The sequence below is a fragment of the Petromyzon marinus genome, chromosome 71 (genome assembly GCF_048934315.1).
Source record: "Petromyzon marinus isolate PM22_M1 ecotype Great Lakes invasive population chromosome 71, UKy_Petmar_22M1.pri1.0, whole genome shotgun sequence".
Taxonomy (NCBI): Eukaryota; Metazoa; Chordata; class Hyperoartia; order Petromyzontiformes; family Petromyzontidae; genus Petromyzon; species Petromyzon marinus.
The window spans coordinates 2464388-2490791 of record NC_133737.1 but is presented as its reverse complement, the minus strand read 5'-3'; the positions used below and the strand labels follow the sequence as shown (position 1 = coordinate 2490791).

At 47.6% G+C, this 26404-nt stretch overlaps 2 protein-coding genes across 12 annotated transcripts in view; both read right to left on the bottom strand.

The window, feature by feature from the left end:
• Positions 1–11252, bottom strand: part of LOC142906858 (uncharacterized) — a 31781-nt gene extending 20529 nt beyond the window's left edge. For 3 of the 10 annotated variants that reach the window (XR_012930532.1, XR_012930533.1, XR_012930536.1), the window contains exons 1-4: positions 10970–11251; positions 10126–10189; positions 4890–4954; positions 677–2753 (exon numbers count right to left, since the gene is read on the bottom strand). Coding sequence is in view for 4 of the 10 variants with exons in the window: in XM_076055551.1 (XP_075911666.1) it covers positions 3874–4944 (1071 nt within the window). In the remaining 6 variants the exon portion in view is untranslated. The other 7 variants (XR_012930535.1, XR_012930534.1, XR_012930537.1 and 4 more) reach the window with 7 other exon arrangements.
• Positions 11253–16363: 5111 nt separating this feature from the next.
• LOC142906865 (uncharacterized) lies at positions 16364–24647 on the bottom strand. 2 transcript variants are annotated; one of them, XM_076055569.1, is made up of 3 exons: positions 24544–24647; positions 22556–22618; positions 16364–20457 (listed from the first exon to the last, which is right to left on the bottom strand). In XM_076055569.1, the coding sequence occupies exon 3, from the start codon at positions 20445–20447 to the stop codon at positions 19500–19502; it is 948 nt and encodes a 315-aa protein (XP_075911684.1). In that variant the 5' UTR covers positions 20448–20457; positions 22556–22618; positions 24544–24647; the 3' UTR covers positions 16364–19499. The 2 variants fall into 2 exon arrangements, with proteins under 2 accessions (XP_075911684.1, XP_075911683.1); XM_076055568.1 differs by lacking the exon at positions 24544–24647 and adding an exon at positions 24420–24529.
• Between the last annotated feature and the right edge of the window lie 1757 nt (positions 24648–26404).

Sequence of the window (26404 nt, the reverse complement as noted above, 5' to 3'; positions counted from 1 at the left end):
CCACCACCACAACAACCACCACCACAACAACCACCACAACCACTACCACAACAACCACCACCACAACAACAACCATCACAACCACCACAACCACCACCACAACCACCAACCCCACCACCACAACCACCAACAAAACCACAAAAAACACCACAACAACCATCACCACAACCACAAACATCACAACCACCACCACCACCACTACAACCACCACAACCACCATCACAACCACCACAACCACCACCCCCACAACAACCACCACCACAACAACCACCACCACCACAACAACCACCACAACCACCACAACAACCATCACCACAACAACCACAACAACCACCACAACCACGACAACAACCACAACAACCACCACAACAACCACCACCACAACAACCACCACAACAACAACCACAACAAGTAAAACAAAGTGACAAAGTGACGAGCTGAGTGAAGACAAATTAAACTTAAGCGAGAGAATTGAAGCAAACGCGATCAGGCGAGGGTAGGAGGCAAGGCCTCGCGTGGCTAGGCCCCGCGCTGTAAAGTTCCAACCTGGACATCGCTTCCATGCTCGTTGCTACTCAAATGACATCCCTGAGAGAGAGAGAGCGAGGCTCTACCTCGGTAAACAACAACCACCACCACCACAACAACCACCACAACCGCGATGAGAATTTTTCACCTCGGATTTCAGTGCACGGCAGAGCAGCAGCTTCCTGTTATCTCGTGACGTCAGGCGGCAGCAGGTGACATGACGTCACTTAAACAGATAACGGCATCGGCCGAGGCAGATGTGACGTCACGCTCAAGGGCGCCTTGGACGGGGTGGGGTGAATACCTTGGTGACATGACGTCACTAGCGAGGTACACCTCCCCCTGGCGTTTCACGCCGATGAGGTAATGATGAGTGGTGACGTCACAGAGCGGGGTTGGAGTTTAAGTTGATTTAGATTCATTTTCCATTGTTCCCTCCCTTGATCAGAGACCCCTTGGGTGTGTGAGCTCAGCAACAACTGTGTGTGTGTGTGTACACTGTGTGTGTGTACGTACACACAGTGTACGTGTACACTGTGTGTACGTGCACACACTGTGTGTGTACAGTGTGTGTACACTGTGTGTGTGTGTACACTGTGGGGGGCGCAGTCATCTCAGTCGACCAATGGCATTTTTCATCAATTTGTTATTTTAAAAAAAAAACCTTTTCTTTTGTTTTATATTTACATGACTTTACCGAAAGAACCAAGAATATGGTAGCACATTCTCTATTTATTGCAGAGATTCAAGGTTCAAATCCGATAGACACACCTGGCTACCCCAGTAACATTCACCACAATATGCGCAGTCTGCTTCACGGCAGATGTAAAACATAGTGTTGTGTCATTCACAACGCACAGGTCATTGCACGTTTGTGTGACGGTCAAAATTGTGGTCATTCCAAACATCCAGAAACTACACAAGGGAGATGGCGCGTCAATGATCGCCCCCTACCGACAGACTCATGTCCACGTGCAGGCCGGTGCCAGGCCACCTTGTGCCACACAGGGGCAGCTGCCACTTAGGGGGCGTCCTTCGATTGTTTGAAATGAGATTCGATAAGAAACACCGAGTTGCCGAGGCAATTAGGCAAGAGACTTATGAGTGCAAATATGATGTTGGTAACGTAGTGAATGCTTGGGAGCTTCATTGCCTCTTGCTCCTGCTGACAGATGTACCCAGCCCACAGCTCCACAGATACCAGCCACTGCTCCTGTGCAGGTTCGATTACGTACGGTGCGAAATAAGTTCCAGATACACACAGAGACTCACACAGAGACCCACAGATTAGCATGGTTGGCTACCTACGGTGCGAAACAAGTTAAACGTACACACAGAGACTCGGAGCAAGTTTGACTCGCGTGCAGTCATGGGCCATGAAAGTTGAACCGGCGTATGTTGCTACTGACAGTAGTTAAATACGGTTGGAAAGACGCTGATAGAGACACACACAGAGACTGACAAGAGAGAGAGGTGGACAGACACAGACAAGAGGAACACAGAAAGAAAGATACAGAGACGACAGAGACACAGTCGGTGAAAGACACAGAGGGGAACAGAGACACAGACAGACAGAGATGTTGAATCGAACACACTTAACTCGCTCCATTGAAAGAAATTCCTCAATCATTGCCCATGCCCGGAATTAAGTCGTTCTATATTCTTGGTTCTTCCGGTAAAGTCACGTTGAAGGGAAACAATAAAATAATGTGATTGAACCAAGAATATGAATCACTGCAGTCACGAAAGCTTTAAATCAAAATTTAACTCGTTCTAGTTTCTATTTATTTCATTGTGCGTGGTGTGTACGTGTAAGCAATGTGGGACATCGATGAACACGGATATGAACAAGCTCAGCAGACGCCTTTCATTTATCGGTCTCTCCGCAAAACAAATAAATTTTTACGCAAAATATCAATCCCATGGCCTTCTGCGAGTCCACAATTACTGCAGCATTTATTCAGTGCAAGCCAACTATGGACCGGTTTTGGTGTACAATTTATTTTATAAAATATAAGGGCACAACTTCCAGTCGTTTTCATGCAGGGGGCGCTGCTAACCTACGCGCTCCCTGCATGAACGACGGAGACGCAGGGACAGACAGTCGATCTGCAGACGGCGGTCTTCTCGCACGGCCAGCTCTGTGTTGCCTCATCTCGATCCCGCGATCCCAACCAGGTAAAAGTCCGCATCGAACCGAATCCCCGGCGAGGCCATCTACTTAACTACGAGAGAAAATTCACACGAAATATCGTTTTCAATGAATAAGCTTTAAATTAAGAAATACAATTATCTAATTAAAAACATAATACAATGCAAAGTTGTTTCATTTTAAAACTTCAAAATGGAGCATCGGGAGCTTGCGTGGAGGCGTCGTTCGTGTGCAATTTTCTTCGTGACTTTCCAGGCCCAAGGCCGTAAATGGTTGTGAGGGGCGCCGCTGGCTTGCTTCAACCCTTGGTTGTGAACATCCAGACGTTAATCAGCAAGGAGCATTTCTAGACCTAGTTTGACAAAATCTACGTCAACATGTAATACAAAATTATAATTCGTGTTGTAGAGAATGTATCTCCATTTCGTGTAACTTTTGAGTGGTATGCCTTGTCACTGATGAATGATCTGAGTGTGCTCCCTATTTCAAAGACAATGAGTTGCTCCAGAGGGAGATGCTTCCTGAAAACACTAAAATACCCTTTGACCTGTATCACAAGAACAATGAGTCTCACCTGAGTTATCTGTACAGGTTACTTCCAAAACACACACTTTGTCCTAACATCACTTGTTCAATGTTTGACCCTTATAGACAAAATGTTACATGTACGCACACAATCAGACAAGTATTCATTCTAAATAATTGAGTCATTTAAAAAAATGTATTACTGCACTGAAATATACTGCATCAGTTTACATCGCATCGTACTCACAAGAAGCTATTTAAAAACATACGCACTGTCTGCTTAACAGTGTATGTACATGTTGATTTAAAGCTTTCGTGACTGCAAAGATTCATATTCTTGGTTCTTTCGGTAAAGTCACGTAGAAGGGAAACAATAAAATAATAAAAAAATAAAACATTAAAATTCTCATGACGTTTCGACTGCAACAGAAGCAATCATCATCAGGTGTGAAAAACACAGCGATAAACTTTTTTCAAATCAAAATATTAGAACCTTGTGAATGCTTGGGAGCGTATTGGCTCTCGCTCCTGGTTTGAGATCTACGCAACCCACAGGTCCACAAAGATTGGCCGCTCTTACCCTGCAGGTTGCACCTAGGAATTGAGTGTTCAACTTCACATTCTTGTCATTTAAGGACTGTGACAAAGGTGCATCTATTGGAGTTTCCTCACTCTGCCTCACAGTCAGAATTCTCCTCCTGCTTCACGTTGCCTCCATCGATGTGAAGGTCCCATTTTGGAGTTGAATCTTCATCTTCACATTTTACCCTCACTTCTTCGCTCTTCACCATCACTTCTTCACATTTCACCTTCACCTCTTCATGTTTCACCTCAATACCTTTAAAAGTGTCCAAGCTGGGATTTTCTTCCGGTTGTTTCATGAGGGATGGGCTGATTGCGGCAATTTGACTTCCACAAGCTGATTTCAGACTCCACTCCTTGTGGATCTTATGATACTTGTGTGTTCTCTGGTGTATATGAAGATTTGATGAACGTGCAAATGCCTTCCCACACACACTGCACTTAAATGGTTTCTCTCCCATGTGTGTTCTCTGGTGTGTTACAAGAGTAGATAACTGTGCAAACGCCTTCCCACACACACTGCACTTGAAGGGTTTCTCTCCCGTGTGTGTTCTCTGGTGAGTTACAAGAGTAGATGAATATGAAAACGCCTTCCCACACACACTGCACTTGAAGGGTTTCTCTCCCGTGTGTGTTCTCTGGTGTGTTACAAGAGTAGATGACTGTGCAAACGCCTTCCCACACACACTGCACTTTAAGGGTTTATCTCCCGTGTGAGTTCTATGGTGTGTTACAAGAGTATATGAATGTGCAAACGCCTTCCCACACACACTGCACTTGAAGGGTTTCTCTCCCGTGTGTGTTCTCTGGTGTACTTGAAGATGTGCTGACCGTGCAAACGCCTTCCCACACACACTGCACTTAAAGGGTTTCTCTCCCGTGTGTGTTCTCTGGTGCACATGAAGATTTGGGCAAAGTGCAAACGCCATCCCACACACATTGCACTTGAAGGGTTTCTCTCCCGTGTGTGTTCTCTGGTGTGTTACAAGAGCAGATGACTGTGCAAACGCCTTCCCACACACACTGCACTTGAAGGGTTTCTCTCCTGTGTGTGTTCTCTGGTGCCGTGTAAAATGTGCAGGACGATCCGTGCTGTACGCACACCGGTCACATTGATGCCTTTTTGCACCGAGCTGCGCCAAGTGCCTTTGCTCCATCAGACAAATTCTGCAGAGGAAGCACCAGAGGAAGCAACAGAGGAAGCAACAGCTGCAGACAGAAAAAATATATATCCACTCCATTTACACGTCAGTTTTGATGCACAGAGGAATGCATACACAGTCACACGTGACTTATACGTCTATACTTATTCATATATTCATGATATAGTGAAAAAGTGTCCCAAATTCATCACACGGGCTGTTATGGCACACAATGAGAGGGCAAATGTCATAAACGTGCCTGGAAGCCCTAGTATCATCAAAATGAATGTTAACCCAAAACTCCGAGCACACAATTTCGGCTGTCTGGCTTCAAAAGGAATATTTATGAAAGCTAAATTCAGCTGACATAGCAAAGGGTGTTGAAAATAATACTATTTATGTTATGCAGAAATGCATAAATTAATGTTCAATCACAACTTAGAGGTGTGAAGCCAGGCACAGATGTCCTTGAATGCTGGGATGAACAGTTCCGACTTCAGCTGCACGTGTGCTGTGATAACTTCCTGACTCCATTCTTACAAAGAGTTGCAGAGGAAAACAAAAATAAGCTACCGTTTTGATATAACCTCCGTGCTCAATAGAGTTAATAGACTTTACTGCAAATACAAACTTGACCCTGTCACACACTCAGAGGGGGGGCAACCCCTTCAGCAATTAAAAATGATAGGAGTTGTAAGTAAGGAGTTGTTAGTAAGTAAGGAGTTAGTAAGGAGTTGTTAGTAAGTAGTTGTTAGCAAGGGGTTGTTAGTAAGGAGTTGTTAGTAGGTAGGGAGTTGTTAGTAAGAAAGGAGTTGTTAGTAAGGAGTTGTAAGCAAGTAAGGAGTTGTTAGTAAGTAAGGAGTTGTTACTAAGGACCTGTTCTATGATTTTTATTGGATGCGTGTGATCGGCATCGCGCTCGCTGAAGGCCTTTGCCTTCAGGGAAGTCGTGTACTGTATACGCAACTGCGCACAATTCTTAGTCGCTTGTAACTGCTTTGGCGTTACTTATTGCCGATTATGGACTCAGACTGTTGTCCTCTCAGAGAGTCCCTGGCACGTAATAATATGCTACACGGTGGCAGTGGGGGTCGCGAAATGCTTATTTATTTATATATAAAAAGGGAAATTTGTGAATTTGTGCCTGTTCGAAAGTGTTTATCATACTTCCCAACATGCTACACACTTGAAATTTGGCATGTGGGTAGGTTCCATACTGCACACAATAAAAAAAAATACTTTTGTATTTTGTATGACCATGAAGTTTGTGGCGTCAACCCATAACACACCTGAGTTAAGCACTCTGCAATGCTTAGAGCTATTAACAGCTCTAAGCCGATGAAGCCATTGGTTTCTCGGAGTTTCAATACATATCCGTGCGAAGAACGGGTAGAACGGCTATCTTAAATATGAAGCAGAAAATTACATAGGTTTGTTTGTGTGAAGCAGCAAAACCTCGCCAACGCTGAGCTCTGGCGTCATGAAATTTTCACAGCTTATGCTGTTTGAAATTTGGAAGTGAACGCGACTATTTTCAGCTCGCCACGTCATTCCCTTCTAGAGTGGCCAAAATCGACCTTACGCAGAAGTGGATTAAGGTTAACTTTCCTTGAGTGAAAACATCCGATTTAGGTAACTTGATTTGCTTGGGCTTTTTTCCTTCTTGCAAGCATCAACATTTAAGGGTTTTTCAGTGAAATATGAGGGAATATGAAATGTATCCAAGACAAGAATCTAAGTCCGGGCAAAGCCGGGTAGTGAAGGTAGTTACTAATGAACCCCAATGATCCGATCGAAATGAGGGATTTCCATCGGACCGTTGGGGGGGCACGTGTCACCCCACCCCCACTGGCTCCACCACTGTCACACACTGGCATGGTTCACAGGTGGTGGTGTGTCCGGACCCACGCCTGGCCACCTTCACTTGCTCAGTATTAATGGTTCTTCACTTCACCAAGTAATTCATTCAGGATTAATTAACACAGCCGAAGCTGCGTGTCTCTCTCTCTCCCCCCGTGGTCGTGTGGCTTTCCTTCCCTAAACCCGGGTTTCCCCTCTAGATGTAGAGTGTGAACAATGCCACGCGTCTAGAGTGAACACCACCACGCGTCAAGAGTGAACACCGCCACGCGTCTAGAGTGAACACCGCCACGCGTCTAGAGTGAACACCGCCACGCGTCTGGAGTAAACACAGCCATGCGTCTAGAGTGAATACAGCCACGCGTCTAGAGTGAACACAGCCACGCGTCTAGAGTGAACACAGCCACGCGTCTAGAGTAAACACCACCACGCGTCTAGAGTTAACACAGCCACGCGTCCAGAGTGAACACCGCCACGCGTCCAGATTGAACACCGCCACACGTCTAGTATTAACATCGCCACGCGTCTAGAGTGAACACCGCCACGCGTCTAGAGTGAACACCGCCACGCGTCTAGAGTGAACACCGCCACGCGTCCAGAGAGAACACCGCCACGCGTCTAGAGTGAACACCGTCATGCGTCAAAATGAACACCGCCACGCGTCTAGAATGAACACCGCCAAGCGTCTAGAGTGAACTCCGCCACGCGTCTCGAGTGAACACCACCATGCGTCTAGAGGTAACACCCATTGCGTCTAGAGTGAACACCGCCACGCGTCTAGAGTGAACACCACCATGCGTCTAGAGTGAAAACCGCCACGCGTCTAGAGTGAACACCACCATGCGTCTAGAGCAGTGGTTCTTAACCTGGGTTCGATCGAACCCCAGGGGTTCGGTGAGTCGATCTCAGGGGTTCGGCAGAGCCCCCGCCACGGAGGTCCGGACACACTTGAATTATTGTGTAAATTTGTGATGACACACACGGCCCGCTTGGCCATCACTGGCTGCAGATGATCATGCTACACTGCTTGGCCAATCAGCGCTGCGGGGAATTTAGTGCGTACTCAGTAGTCAACGTGTGACTGTTGTTGTCGTACGTCGTGTGATTTCTTTAATATTTTATCCATACTATGTCGGGCAAAAGAAGAAAGTGGTCGGACGAATATGTACAACATGGATTCTCATGTATCACGGAACGTGATGGGAGTGAGCGTCCTATCTGCATGATTTGCAACGCCAAGTTGAGCAACTCTAGTCTTGCACCGGCAAAACTAAAGGAACACTTCTTGAAGCTGCATGGAGACGGGGAATACAAGAACACAACACTTGCTGAATTCAGGGTGAAGAGAGCCAGATTCGATGAAAGGGCCACTCTGCCTGCTCTTGGATTTGTACCTGTTAACAAACCGATCCTGACAGCATCGTACGAAGTTGCTTACCTGATCGCAAAGCAGGGCAAGCCACACACCATTGGTGAAACACTTGTGAAACCAGCTGCATTAAAGATGGCGAATCTGATACTCGGAACAGCGGCCGAAGGTAAATTATCCCAAATTCCCCTTTCAAATGACACCGTCAGTGACAGAATAGAAGACATGAGTAAAGACATCTTGGCTCAAGTAGTCGCGGATCTGATTTCAAGCCCGGCAAAATTCAGCCTTCAACTCGACGAAACCACAGACGTTTCTGATCTAAGCCAGCTTGCTGTTTTTGTACGCTATGTGAAAGACGACATGATAAAAGAAGAGTTTTTATTTTGTAAGCCTCTTACAACAACAACGAAGGCAGCCGATGTGAAGAAGCTTGTGGATGACTTCTTCAGAGACAACAATCTTTCATGGGATATGGTTTCTGCAGTTTGTACGGACAGAGCTCCAGTCATGCTGGGAAGAAAGTCTGGTTTTGGTGCGCTAGTAAAGGCCAATGCACCACACATCATTGTGACGCATTGTATTCTGCACAGGCATGCGTTGGCAACAAAAACCTTACCTCCAAAAATGGCAGAAGTATTAAAAACTGTGGTGGAATGTGTGAACTATGTGCGAAAAAGTGCTCTGAGGCACCGCATCTTCAGTGAGCTGTGTAAAGAAATGGGCTCTGAATTTGAGGTACTTCTGCTCCATTCTAATATTCGGTGGTTATCCCGGGGACAGGTGCTGAATCGTGTTTTTGCCATGCGTGTGGAATTAGCCCTGTTTTTGCAAGAGCACCAACACTGCCATGCAGATTGCTTCAAAAATCCTGAGTTCATTCTCATTTTAGCGTACATGGCTGATATATTCGCAGCTCTCAATCATCTCAATCAGCAGATGCAGGGTGGTGGAGTCAATATCATGGAAGCGGAAGAACACCTGAAGGCTTTTCAAAAAAAGCTACCGTTATGGAAACGACGAACAGAGAACAATAACTTCGCAAACTTCCCGCTTCTGGACGACTGTGCAAGTAAGATCGAAGATGTGTCTGGAATCGGAGATATTTCTGTATCCACGGAACTGAAGCAAACAATTGCCACGCACTTAGATGAGCTTGCAAAGTCTCTCGACGGATATTTCCCTACAAGAGAGTCATATCCAGCATGGGTGAGACAGCCGTTCACGTTTGCTGTTGAAACAGCAGATGTCAATGATGAATTCCTCGACGAAATCATTGAAATTCAGCAGAGCCAGGTTCAACAGCAACTCTTCAGAACAACAACGCTCTCAACGTTTTGGTGTCGACAAATGAACAAGTATCCAGTTATTGCTAAGAAAGCCCTGGATTTTTTTATACCATTTGTTACAACATATCTTTGTGAGCAATCCTTTTCGAGGATGCTGGACATAAAAACGAAGAAAAGGAACAGACTTTGCTGTGAAAATGACATGAGAGTGGCACTTGCCAAGGTGAAGCCACGCATATCTGAACTGATCTCTCAAAGGCAACAGCAGAAGTCACATTGATTTCCAGGTATGTAATTTGTTGTGAGTTTATGCATTGTGTTGGTTTTATTCTTTGAACAAGGTAATGTTCATGCACGGCTCATTTTGTGTACCAGTAAAAAACATATCTATGTCTTGAATTTGAAAAAAATCACATTTTATTTTTCACTAAAGAGGGGTTCGGTGAATGCGCATATGAAACTGGTGGGGTTCGGTACCTCCAACAAGGTTAAGAACCACTGGTCTAGAGTGAACACCGCCATGCGTCTAGAGTGAAAACCGCCACGCGTCTAGAGTGAACTCCGCCACGCGTCTCGAGTGAACACCACCATGCGTCTAGAGGTAACACCACCACGCGTCTAGAGTGAACACCACCACACGTCAAGAGTGAACACCGCCATTCTGTTGACGAGCCTCACCTTGTGTTGTAGGCAGGTCGCTTCTGAAAACAAAAGCGGTACAGCAGCTCAACGCGGGCTTGGCCTGGTAAAAAATAATGAAATAAAAACTGCGTGAATATTTAAAAGTAAAACAAATTGACAAATTGGTGAGCCGTGTGAAGACAAATTAAACTTAAGCGAGAGAATTGAAGCAAACGCGATCAGGCGAGGGCAGGAGGCAAGGCCCCGCATGGCTAGGCCCCACGCTGTAAAGTTCCAACCTGGACATCGCTTCCATGCTTGCTGCTACTCAATTGACATCCCTACGAGAGAGAGCGAGGCTCTACCTCGGTAAACAACCACCACCACAACCACCACCAGAACCACCACCACTACAACCACCACAACCACAACAACCACCACAACAACCACCACAACCACCACCACAACAACTACTACTACAACCACCGAAACCACGACAACCACCAAAACCACAACAACCACCACCACAACAACCACCACCACCACAACAACCACCACCACTACAACAACCACCACCACAACCACCACAACAACCACCACCACAACAACCACAACAACCACCACAACAACCACCACCACAACAACCACCACAACAAGTAAAACAAAGTGACAAAGTGGCGAGCTGAGTGAAGACAAATTAAACTTAGCGAGAGAATTGAAGCAAACGCGATCAGGCGAGGGCAGGAGGCAAGGCCCCGCGTGGCTTGGCCCCGCGCTGTAAGTTCCAACCTGGACATCGCTTCCATGCTCGCTGCTACTCAATTGACATCCCTGAGAGAGAGAGAGCGAGGCTCTACCTCGGTAAACAACCACAACCACAACCGCGATGAGAATTTCTCACCTCGGATTTCAGTGTACGGCGGAGCAGCAGCTTCCTGTTATCTCGTGACGTCACGCGGCAGCAGTAGGTGACATGACGTCACTTGAACAGAAAACGGCAGGGCCCAGGCAGAGGTGACGTCACGCATAAAGGCTCCTTGGACGGGGTGGGGTCAATACCTTGGTGACATGACGTCACTGGCGAGGTACACCTCCCCCTGGCGTTTCACGCCGATGAGATAATGCTGAGTGGTGACGTCACCGAGCTGGGTTGGCGTTTAAGTTGATTTCGGATCATTTCCCATTGCTCCCTCCCTTGATCAGAGACCCCTTGGGGGTGTGAGCTCAGCAACAACTGTGTGTGTGTTTGTACACACACACTGTGTGTACGTGTGCACACACTGTGTGTACGTGTGCACACAGTGTGTGTGTACGTGTGCACACAGTGTGTGTGTACGTGTGCACACAGTGTGTGTGTACGTGTACACAGTGTGTGTGTGTACAAACTGTGTGTGTACACTGTGTGTACACACACAGTTTGTACACACACACAGTGTGTGTACACACTGTGTGTACAGTGTGTACACTGTGTGTACAGTGTGTACACTGTGTGTACACTGTGTGTACACACTGTGTATGTGTACATTGTGTGTGTGTACGTGTACACACTGTGTGTGTGTACACTGTGTGTGTGTACACTGTGTGTGTACTGTGTGTACGTACACGCTGTGTGTGTACACTATGTGTGTGTGTACACTGTGTGTGTACACTGTGTGTGTACACTGTGTGTGTGTGTACACTGTGTGTACGTATATGGTGTGTGTGTGTGTACACTGTGTGTGTACACTGTGTGTGTACACTGTGTGTGTGTGTACACACTGTGTGTGTGGTGGCCAAGCCTCCACGCAGATTGAGGCGAGCCCAGTGGTGGCGCATTCCATTTTGACTTAAAACTTTCGTGACTGCAGGAGTTCATATTCTTGGTTCTTTCGGTAAAGTCTGGTAAATTAAAAAAAACACGTTACATTAAAGAAAATAATGAAATGAATTGACAATTAAAATAATAAAAATGAACGCATTTATTTATTTTTGTTTTCTATTTACATGACTTTAATCAGAAAGGGTTATAATCAGAACAGACAAGGAATTTACATTCAACATATAGGCATCTTAAATCTTAAATAAATGGTATACAAGTCTAACTATACAAAAGGTACAAAATCTAACTAACACTAAGGGGCTAAAGTATGTAAAATTTTGAATAAATATTGAACATAAAGTAGCTATAAGATACAATCTAAAAATAAAAAAATACAAATAGGGTAACATAGTGTAAATATGGAAAGGTGTAATTTTGTAGATAAAATGTTAAAGTCAGTGTAAGCCCTTGGCCTTGTTGAAGAGGCCAGCAGCGGATGGGAAGAAACTGTTTTTGTGGCTTGAGGTTTTGGTCCCGATGGACCGCAGCCTTCTGCCGGAGGGGAGTAGCTGGAACTGAGAAGTGTCCAGGGTGGGAGGAATTGGCCACAAATCTTCCTCGCTCGCCTCATGCTCCTTGAGGTGTGCAGGTCCTCGAGGGTTGGTAGATTGTGTGGTGCCACCGCAGCGGAGCAGCTCGGTCGGCGCTACCCCCTCCACGTGCCCCCCCCCCCCACGAGCCCCCCCCCCCATGAACGCACGCCCCACTAAACACTCGCATGCACCCCCGTAGGGTCTCGAGGAGGGATCACCTGGTACGATGGGTTTTCACCCGAGGACCCCACTAGCAGGGACGTTTCACGGTTTCCCCGCACCAGGAAATTGGCTGAGCCCCCCAGACCGGATTACATAGCGGCCCCCCCAATAAGGGGGGCGTAGAGCTTTACAGGCCGGCCGCGATGAAGCATACACAACACGGAGGGATGGGAACTTCAGCCAGTACCCAGCGGCAGGATAAACAGTGGGTGGGAGGGAAAAGCCCCTAGGCAGATAAGAGTTGACTTAAGTGGGAGGGAGCGAGGGGATTATCGACGAGTCACCGGCGAGGAACGCAGGCACAGAGACAATGGGAAGGGGGGGGGATGACGCAACCCCCCCCCCCCCCCCCCATAACGGCCAGAGCGGTCAAAACGGCCGCAAAGAGGATTCGATTGGATGCTCAGGATGACATCATGTGACCCGGGGGTTAACGGGCTTTGGGGACATAAGGGGGGAGGAGAATGGGGTCAGAGTCCTTCTGGAGCGACGGGAGTGTGGATGATATGCTGCAGTCTGCTCGTGTCCTTGGCAGTGGCAGCAGCATACCAGACGGTTATGGAGGAGGTGAGGATGGATTCAATGATCGCTGTATAAGAAGTGCACCACCATTGTCTTTAGCAGGTTGAATTTCTTCAGCTGCCGTAGGAAGTACATCCTCTGTTGAGCTCTCTTGGTGAGAGGGCTGATGTTCAGTTCCCACTTGAGGTCCCGGGAGAGAATAGTGCCCAGGAAGCGGAAGGACTCCACAGTTTTGACTGGGGAGTCGCACAGGGTGATGGGGGTGAGTGGGGCTGTATTCTTGCTGAAGTCCACAAACATCTCAACTGTCTTTAGAGCAGTTAGCTCTAAGTTGTTCTGGCTACACCAGGTCACCAGGTTGTCAGCTTCCCACCTATAGTCAGACTCACCCCCATCAGAGATCAGCCCAATGAGGGTGATGTCGTCCGCAAACTTCAAGAGTTTGACGGACTGATGATTGGAGGTGCAGCTGTTGGTGTACAGGGAGAAGAGCAGTGGGGAAAGGACGCAGCCCTGAGGAGTTCCGGTGCTGATGGACCTGGAGTCAGAGACTTGTGTTCCCAGCTTAACGCACTGCTTCCTGTCAGACAGGAAGTCTGTGATCCACCTGCAGGTGGAGTCGGGCACGTTCAGCTGGAAGAGCTTGTCCTGAAGCAGGGCAGGGATGATGGTGTTGAAGGCAGAGCTGAAGTCCACAAACAGGATCCTGGCGTAGGATGCTCGGGAGTCCAGATGCTGTAGGGTGAAGTGGAGGACCATGTTAACTGCGTCGTCCACAGACCTGTGGGCTCTGTAGGCAAACTGAAGGGGTTTCAGGAGAGGGTCTGTGATGGCTTTGCGGTGTGCCAGGACCAGGCGCTCAAAAGACTTCATTACCACAGAGGTAAGGGCGACCGGTCTATAATCATTTATTCCTGTGGGCCTTAGCTTTTTGGGCACAGGGATGGTGGAGGACTTGAGACAGGCTGGTACATGGCATGTCTCCAGGGAGGTGTTAAAGATGTTGGTGAACACCGGAGACAGCTGGTCAGAGCAGTGCCTGAGGGTGGCTGGAGAGACAGTGTTCGGCCCAGCTGCTTTGCGTGAGTTCTGCCTCTTGAAAAGTCTATTAACTTCTCCCTCCTGAAAGGAGCGAGTCGTCTCTGTAGAAGGGGTAGGGGATGGCGCCTCTTGGGTGGGAAGGGGTAGTTCAGGACAGTCCCATTGTCTTTCAAATCTGCAGTAGAACTCATTCAGGTCGTTGGCCAGGCGGGAGTCGTTAGTGGTGTGGGGGGCTCTGGGCTTGTAGTTGGTGATCTGCCTGAGCCCTCTCCAGAAAGAAGCAGAGTCGTTAGCAGAGAACTGGTGTTTTAGTCTCTCTGAGTACAGTCGTTTAGCCTCTCTCACCGCCTTGCTAAACCTGTTCTTCGACTCCTTGAATCTGTCTCTATCACCACTCCTTAACGCTTCCTCCTCCAACCTCAACCTTCTGAGCTTTGCTGAGAACCAGGGCTTGTTGTTGTTGAAGTTCACCCTGGTACGTGTTGGAATACAGCAGTCCTCACAGAAGCTGATGTACGACGTCACAGCCTCTGTGAGTTCATCCAGACTATTGGTAGCAGTCGTGAACATATCCCAGTCAGTACAGTCCAAGCACGCCCGCAAATCCTCCACAGCCTCACTGGTCCACTGTTTAGATGTCCTCACAGCAGGTTTACAGAGCTTTCGTTTCTGCCTGTATGCAGGAATCAGGTGGACCATGGCATGGTCAGAGTGTCCCAGTGCTGCTCAGAGGACGGCGTGGTAGGCTCTACTGACTGCAGTGTAGCAGTGATCCAGTGTTCCCTTCTCTGGTAGGGCATTTAATGAATTGTATGTATTTGGGGAGTTCGTGGCTGAGATTACCTTTGTTAAAGTCGCCAAGTACGATAACCAGCGAATCTGGATTTGCTCGCTCCACACTCAGAATCTGGTCGGCGAGCATGCGTTGGGCCTCTTTAACCCGAGGACCCGGCGGCAAGTAAACTCCGACCAAAATCAGCGACGCGAACTCGCGAGGCAAGTAGAAAGGTTAACAGTTTATAAAAAAAATGATTCAAGGAGCGGAGAACAATGTTGCAGAATCACTGTGACATCTACACACCAACCACTGTTAATGTAAAAAACAAATACCACCGCCTTTCGTCTTGCCGGAGAGTGCTATGTCACGATCCGATCTTACAAGATGGAATCCTGCCAGTTGTAGCGCAGTGTCCGGAATCAAATCACACAGCCATGTCTCCGTGAAGCTCAAAACAGAAGGTGAAGAAAGAAAGTCTCTGTTTTTCACCATCAGTAACTGAAGTTCGTCCATTTTGTTGGACAGTGAACGTACTTTGGAGAGGAAAAATCTCGGAAGCACTGTTCGGATCCCGCGTCTGCGTAGCCGTACTAGAGCCCCCGACCGTTTACCCCTTTGGCGGCGTTTCGCTGCATGAGCAAAGCCTAGCGCGACTATGACTAGAATTCCCACTAATTCTGCAGCTGTAAGCATAAAAGTGGGAAATAAATCCACAGGAGTTGTTTCCCTGATGTTTAAAAGTTCGTCTCTTGTTAGGGAACTCCGAAAATCTTGGCAAAACACTGAATTAACAGACAAAACAAGACAAAACAGGACGCACTGACCGGCTGAGGCTACCATCATCGGCGCCATCTTCTCACCAGCACGGGTGTGCTGAACAGCAGGCCCCTCTCACCAGCACGGGTGTACTGAACAGCAGGCCCCTCTCACCAGCACGGGTGTGCTGAACAGCAGGCCTCTCTCACCAGCATGGGTGTGCTGAACAGCAGGCCCCTCTCACCAGCACGGGGGTGCAGAACAGCAGGCCTCTCTCACCAGCACGGGTGTGCTGAACAGCAGGCCTCTCTCACCAGCACGAGTGTGATGAACAGCAGGCCTCTCTCACCAGCACGGGTGTGCTGAACAGCAGGCCTCTCTCACCAGCACGGGTGTGCTGAACAACACACACACACACACGCAGTGTGTGTGCTGTTCAGCACACGTGTGGGGGCGCAGTCATCTCAGTCAGTCATCTCAGTCAGTTGACCAATGGCATTTTTTCAACAATTTATTATTTTCCAAAAAAAAATTAATTTTCTTTTTTGTTTTCTATCTACGTGACTTTACTGAAAGAACCAAGAATATGGTAGCGCATTCTCTGTTTATTGCAGAGGTTCAAGGTTCAAATCTGACAGGCACACCTGGCTACTCCAGTAACATTCACCACAATATGCGCAGTCTGCTTCACGGCAGATGTAAAACATAGCGTTGTCATTCACAACGCACAGGTCATTGCATGTTGGTGTCACGGTCAAAACTGGGGTAATTCCAAATATTATCCAGAAACTACACAACGGAGATGGCGCGTCAATGATCGCCCCCTACCGACAGACTCATGTCCACGTGCAGGCCGGTGCCAGGCCACCTTGTGCCACACAGGGGCAGCTGGCACTTAGGGGGGGGGGGGGTCCTTCGATTATTTGAGATGAGATTCGATACGAAACACCGAGTTGCCGAGGCAATTAGGCAAGCGACTTATGAGCGCAAATATGATGTTGGTAACGTAGTGAATGCTTGGAAGCTTGTCTCTCGCTCCTGCTGACAGATGTACCCAGCCCACAGCTCCACAGATACCAGCCGCTCCTACTGTGCAGGTTCGGCTACGTATGGTGCGAAATAAGTTCCAAATACACACAGAGACTCACACAGAGACCCACAGATTAGCATGGTTGGCTACGTATTGTGCGAAACAAGTTCAATGTACAGAGACTCAGAGCAAGTTTGAGTCGCGTGCAGTCGTGGGCCGTGAAAGTTGAACGGGCGCATGTTGCTACTGACAGCAGTTGAATATGGTTGGAAAGACGCTGACAGAGACACACACAGAGACTGACAAGAGAGAGGTGGACAGACACAGACAAGAGGAGGCGAGAGAAAGACACAGAGGGCAACAGAGACACAGAGATGTTGAATCGAACAATTAACTCGCTCCATTGAAAGAGATTCCTCAATCTTTGCCCATCCCCGGAATTAAGTCGTTCCAGTTTCTATTTATTCATTGTGTGTGGTGTGTACGTGTAAACTGTGGGATATCGTTGTACACAGATATGAACAAGATCAGCAGACAAGACGTCTTTCATACTCTTTGGTTGTTTCAGTAAAGTCACGCAGGTAGAAAAATAAATAAAATAAATCGCGACGTTTCGATCGCAACACGAGTGGTCGTTCTCAGGCGAAAACATCCAGACATTGTCGCGGCAGAAGTCACGTGAGCTACAGAACGTGACAAAGGTGCACCCCCCCCCCCCCCCCGCCATGGCTCGCGCCGCTCAGCTGAGCATTGTTTTAATGCGGTGGGCTCACGCAAAATTAATTTGTCAGACGAAGGTACTTTGAAAACCCACTGGCTATACTCTTTTATATAAGCGCACTTCATCTGTGACGAACGCTGCACTTTCCATCGTTTTCATGTAGGGGCTCTGCAAACCTACGCACACCCTGTATGAACAACGGAGGCGCAGGGACAGACGTTCGAACGTGTTGGAATCGATCTGCAGACAGCGGTCTTCTCGCACGGCCAGCTCTGTGTCGCCTCATCTCGATCCCGCGATTCCAACCAGGTGAAAGTCCGCTTCGAACCGAATCCCCGGCAAGGCCATCTACTTAATGACGAGAGAAAATTCACACCAAATGTCGTTTCAATTAAGTCTTCCAGATGTAAAATTAAATAAGCTTTTAATGAATACAATTATCTAATTCAAAACATAATACAATTAAAAGTTGTTTCGTTTTAAAACTTCAAAACGGAGCATCGGGTGCCTCCGTGAATGCGTCGTTCGTGTGCAATTTTTTTCGTGACTTTCCTGGCCCAAGGCCGTAAATGGTTGTGAGGGCGCCGAAGGCGGTCTGGCTTGCTTCAACCCTTGGATTTGAACATCCAGACGTTAATCAGCAAGGCCCATTTCTTTTCCTAGTTCACCAACATATAAGACTTCATGCAAAATTCTAATGAGTGTTGTTGTGGAGAATGTATCTACTAGATGTGCTCTGGCTCTTAACCAAATACAAATCTGTACCAAAAATGCATTTTAAATGTGCTCTTAAAATTACCTCCTTGCTATGAAGTAGATCAGCACACGACATCTTTCATTTATCGATCTCTCCACGAAACAAAGGAATGTTTTACACAAACTATAACTAGCACAGACTTCTGGAAGTGCATTATTGATTCAGTGCAAGCCACCTGTGGACCCTTATTGGTGCACAGCATCTCAACAGCAGCCGGGCTGCTTCAACCGATAGTTTCGAACATCCAGACGTTAATCAGAAAGGAGCATTTATAGACCTAGTTTGACAAAATCTACAACACGTAAGACAAAATTATAATTCGTGTTGTAGAGAATGTATCTCCTTTTCGTGTAACTTTTGAGTGGTATGCCTTGTCACTGATGAATGATCTGAGTGTGCTCCCTATTTCAAAGACAATGAGTTGCTCCAGAGGGAGAAGCTTCCTGAAAACACAAAAAATACCCTTTGACCTGTATCACAAGAACAATGAGTCTCAACTGAGTTATCTGTACAGGTTACTTCCAAAACACACACTTTGTCCTAACATCACTTGTTCAATGTTTGACCCTTATAGACAAAATGTTACATGTACGCACACAATCAGACAAGTATTAATTCAAAATTATTGACAGGCATATGAACAAAAATTAATTACTGCACTGAAATATACTGCATCAGGTTACATCGCATTAACATGATGCTATTTAAAAAAAAAGTACGCACCGCCTGCGTAACAGTATGTACAACATACTATTGCGCCATTCAAAAGGAGTAGGCCATTGCATTCTGGCGTCTGGGTCAAAATTGAGCAAATTCTAAACATTACCTACAAACTCCACAACTGAGAAGCCACATTAACCATCGCCCCCTACTGACAGGCTCTTGTCCACATGCAGGCCGGTGCAGGACCAAACAGGGGCAGCTGCTACTTGGGGGTGCTCTTCGAGTGTTTGAGACGAGATAAGACACAAAACTCCGAATTGCCAGAGGCGATAAAGCAAGCACCATATAAATGGAATTATTACAACCTTGTGAATGCTTGGGGAGCTTATTGGCTCTCGCTCCTGGTTAGAGATCTACCAAACCCACAAGTCCACAAAGACTGGCTGCTCTTACCCTGCAGGTTGAACCTCGCAATTGAGTGTTCAACTTCATTATTGTCATTAAAGGCCTGTGACAAAGGTGCATCTATTGGAGCGACATCGTCTCTGGCTTACACATCTACCGGGTCTCCATTTGACTTTGTATTGTCTAGGAAGTCCACCCACACCTCCACTTCCACAAACTGCAGGGAGTTGCCTCGCTCTGCCTCACAGTCAGAATTCTCCTCCTGCTTCACGTTGCCTCCATCGATGTGAAGGTCCGATTTTGGAGTTGAATCTTCAGCTTCACATTTCACCTTCACTTCGTCGCTCTTCACTATCGTTTCTTCACATTTTACCCTCACTTCTTCGCTCTTCACCATCACTTCTTCACATTTCACCTTCACCTCTTTATATTTCACCTCGATACCTTTAAAAGTGTCCAAGCTGGGATTTTCTTCCGCTTGTTTCATGAGGGATGGGCTCATTGCGGCACTTTGACTTTCACAAGCTGATTTCAGACTCCGCTCCTTGTGGATCTTCTGATGCTTATGTGTTCTCTGGTGTACATGAAGATTTGATGAACCTGAAAACCCTTTCCCACACACACTGCACTTGAAGGGTTTATCTCCCGTGTGAGTTCTCTGGTGTATTTGAAGATGTGATGACTGTGCAAACGCCTTCCCACACACACTGCACTTGAAGCGTTTCTCTCCCGTGTGTGTTCTCTGGTGTACATGAAGATTTGGGGAAAGTGCAAATGCCTTCCCACACACATTGCACTTGAAGGGTTTCTCTCCTGTGTGAGTTCTCTGGTGTTTTTTAAGAGCAGAGGAAAGTGAAAACGCCTTCCCACACACATTGCACCCGCAGGGATTCTCTCCCGTGTGTGTTCTCTGGTGTGCTACAAGAGTAAATGAATGTGCAAACGCCTTCCCACACACGCTGCACTTGAAGGGTTTTTCTCCTGTGTGTGTTCTCTGGTGCCGTGTCAAATGGTCAGGACGATCCGTGCTGTATGCACACCGGTCGCATTGATGCCTTTTTGCACCGAGCTGCGCCGAGTGCCTTTGCTCCATCAGACAAATTCTGCAGAGGAAGCAACAGAGGAAGCGTCAGCTGCAGACAGAAAAAATTATATCTACACCATCTACACGTCAGTATCGATGCACAGAGGAATGCATACACACAGTCTCACGTGACTTACACGTCTATACTTATTCATATATTCAAGATAGAGTGAAAAAGTGTCCCAAATTCATCACACTGGCTGTTATGACACACAATGAGAGAGCAAATGTCATAAACGTGCCTGGAAGCCCTAGTATCTTCAAAATGAATGTTAACCCAAAACTCCGAGCACGCAATTTTGGCTGTCTGGCTACAAAAGGAATATTTATGAAAGCTAAATTCAGCAGACATAGCAAAGAGTGTGGAAAATAATACTATGTGTTATGCAGAAATGCATTAATTAATGTTCAATCACAACTTAGAGGTGTGAAGCCAGGCACAGATGTCCTTGAATGCTGGGATGAACAGTTCCGACTTCAGCTGCACGTGTGCTGTGATAACTTCCTGACTCCATTCTTACAAAGAGTCCCAGAGGAAAAAAAAAATAAACTACCGTTTTGATATAAGCTCCGTGCTCAATAGTTAATAGACTTTACTGCAAATACAAACTTGACCCTGTCACACACTCAGAGGTGGAGCCAGGATTTTCAGGTAGGAGGGGCAACCCCTTCAGCAATGAAAAATGATAGGAGTTGTTAGTAAGGAGTTGTTAGTAAGTAAGGAGTTGTTAGTAAGTAAGGAGTTGTTAGTAAGGAGTTGTTAGTAAGGAGTTGTTACTAAGTAAGGACTTGTCCTATGCTTTTTATTCGACGCGTGTGATTGGCATCGCGCTCTCTGAAGGTGTTTGCCTTCAGGGAAGTCGTGTACTGTATACGCAACTGCGTACAATTCAGCAAGTCGCTTGTAACTGCTTTGCCGTTACTTATTGCCAATTATGGACTCGGACTGTTGTCCTCTCATAGAGTCCCTGGCACGTAATAATATGCCACACGGTGGCAGTAGGGGTCGCAAAAAGCCGATTTATCTATATATAAAAGGGAAATTCGTGAATTTGTGTCTGTTTGAAATGTTCAGCATATTTCCCAACATGCTACACACTTGAAATTTGGCATGTGGGTTGCTTCCAGACTGGACACAATGCACAAAGTATTAAAATATACTTTGGTATTTTGGGGGGGTGGGGGAAATGACCATGGTGTGGCGTCAACTTGCAAGACTGATAAGGGAATATGAAATTTGAAATTAATCCAAGACAAGAATCCAAGTCCCGGGCGAAGCCGGGTAGTGAAGCGAGTTACTAATAAACCCCAATGATCCTATCGAAATTAGGGATTTCGATCGGACCGTTGGGGGGGCACGTGCCACCCCACACCCACTGGCTCCACCACTGCCACGCACTGGCATGGTTCACAGGCAGTGGTGTGTCCAGTCCCACGCCTGGCCACCTTCACCTGCTCAGTATCAATGGTTCCTCGCTCCACCAAGTAATTCACTGAGGATCAATCAACACAGCCGAGGCTGCGTCTCTCTCCCACTCTCTCTCCCCGTGGTCGCGTAGGTTTACTTCCCGATCCCCGGGTTTCCCCTCCACATGTTGAGAGTGAACACCATCACGCGTCTAGTGTGAACACCACCACGCGTCTAGAGTGAACACCACCACATGTTGAGAGTGAATACCGCCACGCGTCTAGAGTGAACACCGCCAAGCGTCTAGAGTGAACACCGCCACGTGTCTAGAGTGAACACCGCCACGCGTCTAGAGTGAACACCACCACGAGTCTAGAGTGAACACCGCCACGCGTCTAGAGTGAACACCTCCACGCGTCTAGAGTGAACACCGCCACGCGTCTAGAGTGAACACCGCCATGCGTCTAGAGTAAACACCGCCACGCGTCTAGAGTGAACACCGCCACGCGTCAAAGAGTGAACACCGCCACTCGTCTAGAGTGAACACCGCCACGCGTCTAGAGTAAACACTGCCACGCGTCTACAGTGAACACCGCTACGCGTCTACAGTGAACACTGCCACGCGTCTAGAGTGAACACCGCCACACGTCTAGAGTGAACACGGCCACGCGTCTAGAGTGAACACCGCCACGCTGTTGACGAGCCTCACCTTGTGTTGTGGGCAGGTCGCTTCTGAAAACAAAAGCGGTACAGCAGCTCAAGAGGGCTTGGCCTGGTAAAAAAGAATGAAATAAAAACTGCGTGAATATTTAAAAGTAGAACAAAGTGACAAAGTGGCGAGCCGAGTGAAGACAAATTAAACTTAAGCGAGAGAATTAAAGCAAACGCGATCAGGCGAGGGTAGGAGGCAAGGCCCCGCGTGGCTAGGCCCTGTGCTGTAAAGTTCCAACCTGGACATCGCTTCCATGCTCGCTGCTACTCAATTGACATCCCTACGAGAGAGAGCGAGGCTCTACCTCGGTAAACAACAACCACCACCACCACCACAACCACCACCGCCACAACCAACACCACCACTACAACAACCACCACAACAACCACCACCACAACCACCACCACAACAACCACAACAACCACCACAACCACCACAACAACCACAACAACCACAACCACCACAACCACCACCACCACAACAACCACAACAACCACCACCACAACAACCACCACCCCAACCACCACCACAACCACAACCCCCACCCTCACCACCACAACCACCACCAAAACCACCACCACCACAACAACCACCACAACAACCACCATAACCACCACAATAACCACAAAAACTACCACAACAACCACCACCACCACAACAACCACCACCACAACAACCACCACAACAACCACCACAACCACCACCACAACAACCACCACCACAACAACCACCACAACAACCACCACCACAACAACCACCACCACCACAACCCCCACCCTCACCACCACAACCACCACCTTCACCACCACAACCACCACCAAAACCACCACCACCAAAACCACAACAACCACCATAACAACAACCACCACAATAACCACAAAAACTACAACAACCAAAACCACCACAACAACCACCACCACAACCCCCACCCTCACCACCACAACCACCACCAGAACCACCACCAAAACCACAACCACCACAACAACCACCACAACAACCACCATAACAACAACCACCACAATAACCACAAAAACTACCACAACAACCACTACAACAACCACCACAACAACCACAACAACCACCACAACAACCACCACCACCACAACCCCCACCCTCACCACCACAACCAAAACCACCACCACCAAAACCACAACAACCACCATAACAACAACCACCACAATAACCACAAAAACTACCACCACAACAATCACCACCACAACAACCACCACAACAACCACCACAACAACCACCACAACCACCACCACAACCACCACAACAACCACAACAACCACCACCACCACAACAACCACCATAACAACAACCACCACAATAACCACAAAAACTACCACAACAACCACCACCACCACAACAACCACCACAACAATCACCACCACAACAACCACCACAACAACCACCACAGCCACCACAACCACCACCCCCACCACAACCACCACCACAACAACCACCACCACAACAACCACCACCACAACCACCACCACAACCACCCCCCCCCCCACCACAACCACCACCACCAAAACCACCACAACAACCACAGCCACCACCACAACCACCACCACAACCACCACCACAACAACCACAACAACCACCACCACAACCACCACAACAACCACCACAATAACAACCACCACAACCACCACAACAACCACCACCACAACAACCACCACCACAACCACTACAACAACCACCACCACAACCACCACAACAAGTAAAACAAATTGACAAAGTGGCGAGCCGAGTGAAGACAAATTAAACTTAAGCGAGAGAATTGAAGCAAACGCGATCAGGCGAGGGCAGGAGGCAAGGCCCCGCGTGGCTAGGCCCCGCGTTGTAAAGTTCCAACCTGGACATCGCTTCCATGTTCGCTGCTACTCAATTGACATCCCTACGAGAGAGAGAGCGAGGCTCTACCTCGGTAAACAACAACCACCACCACAACAACCACAACCGCGATGAGAATTTCTCACCTCGGATTTCAGTGGACGGCGGAGCAGCAGCTTCCTGTTATCTCGTGACGTCACGCGGAAACAGGTGACATGACGTCACTTGAACAAAAAACGGCAGCGGCCCAGGCAGCGGTGACGTCACGGTCAAGGGCGCCTTGGGCGGGGTGGGGTGAATACCTTGGTGACATGACTTCACTAGCGTGGTACACTTCCCCCTGGCGTTTCACGCCGATGAGGTAATGCTGAGTGGTGACGTCACAGAGCGGGGTTGGAGTTTAAGTTGATTTAGATTAATTTGCCATTGCTCCCTCCCTTGATCAGAGACCTCTTGGGTGTGTGAGCTCAGCAACAACGGTGTGTGTGTGTACACTGTGTGTACACTGTGTGTACACTGTGTGTACGTGTGTAGACTCTGTGTGTGTGTACACTGTGTGTGTACACTTTCGATTTAAAGCTTTCGTGACTGCAAGGATTCATCTTCTTTGGTTCTTTCGGTAAAGTCATGTAGAATGAGAATAAAATAATAAATTGATAAAATAAAATAACACAATAATATTCTCACGACGTTTCAGCCATTTCAATGCTAAATTATATGCTAATTCCTTTGTCAAGGCGCTTTGTTTCTTCTCACACAGCTTAAAGGTCGTGATCTCAGCGTGGCTTTCTCACTCCAGCGCTGTCCTCCAGACAGTCTCGTCCCCTTCACCTGATGAAGGCCGCTTGTGTTGTGGCCGAAACGTCGTGATATTATTGTGTTATTTTATTTTATCAATTTATAATTTTATTCTCATTCTACGTGACTTTACCGAAAGAACCAAAGAAGATGTGTGTGTACGTGTACACACACAGTGTGTGTACGTGTACACACACTGTGTGTGTGTGTACACACACACACATTCTCTATTTATTTCAGAGGTTCAAGGTTCAATTCCGACAGGCACACCTGGCTACTCCAGTAACATTCACCACAATATGCGCAGTCTGCTTCACGGCAGATGTAAAACATAGCGTTGTGTCATTCATAACGCACAGGTCATTGCATGTTGGTGTCACGGTCAAAACTGGGGTAATTCCAAACATTATCCAGAAACTACACAAGGGAGATGGCGTGTCAATGATCGCCCCCTACCGACAGACTCATGTCCACGTGCAGGCCGGTGCAGGGCCACCTTGTGCCACACAGGGGCAGCTGCCACTTAGGGGGGGGGGGGGGTCCTTCGCTTGTTTGAGATGAGATTCGATACGAAACACTGAGTTGCTGAGGCAATTAGGCAAGCGACTTATGAGTGCAAATATGATGTTGGTAACGTAGTGAATGCTTGGGAGCTTCATTGTCTCTCGCTCCTGCTGACAGATGTACCCAGCCCACAGCTTCACAGATACCAGCCGCTCCTCCTGTGGAGGTTCGGCTACGTACGGTGCGAAAGAAGTTCCAGAAACACACAGAGACTCACACAGAGACCCACAGATTGCCATGGTTGGCTACGTATGGTGCGGAACAAGTTCCACATACACACAGAGACTCAGAGCGAGATTGAGTCGCGTGCAGTCGTGGGCCATGAAAGTTGAACGGGCGCATGTTGCTACTGACAGTAGTTGAATACGGTTGGAAAGACGCTGATAGAGACATACACAGAGACTGACAAGAGAGAGGTGGACAGACACAGACAAGAGGAAGAGAGAAAGATAGAGAGACGACAGAGACACAGTCGGCAAGAGAGAGATACAGAGGGGAACAGAGACACAGACGGACAGAGAGATGTTGAACACAATTAACTCGCTCTATTGAAAGAGATTCCTCAATCTTTGCCCATCCCCGGAAGTCGTTCCAGTTTATATTCATTTCATTGTGTGTGGTGTGTACGTGTAAACAATGTGGGAT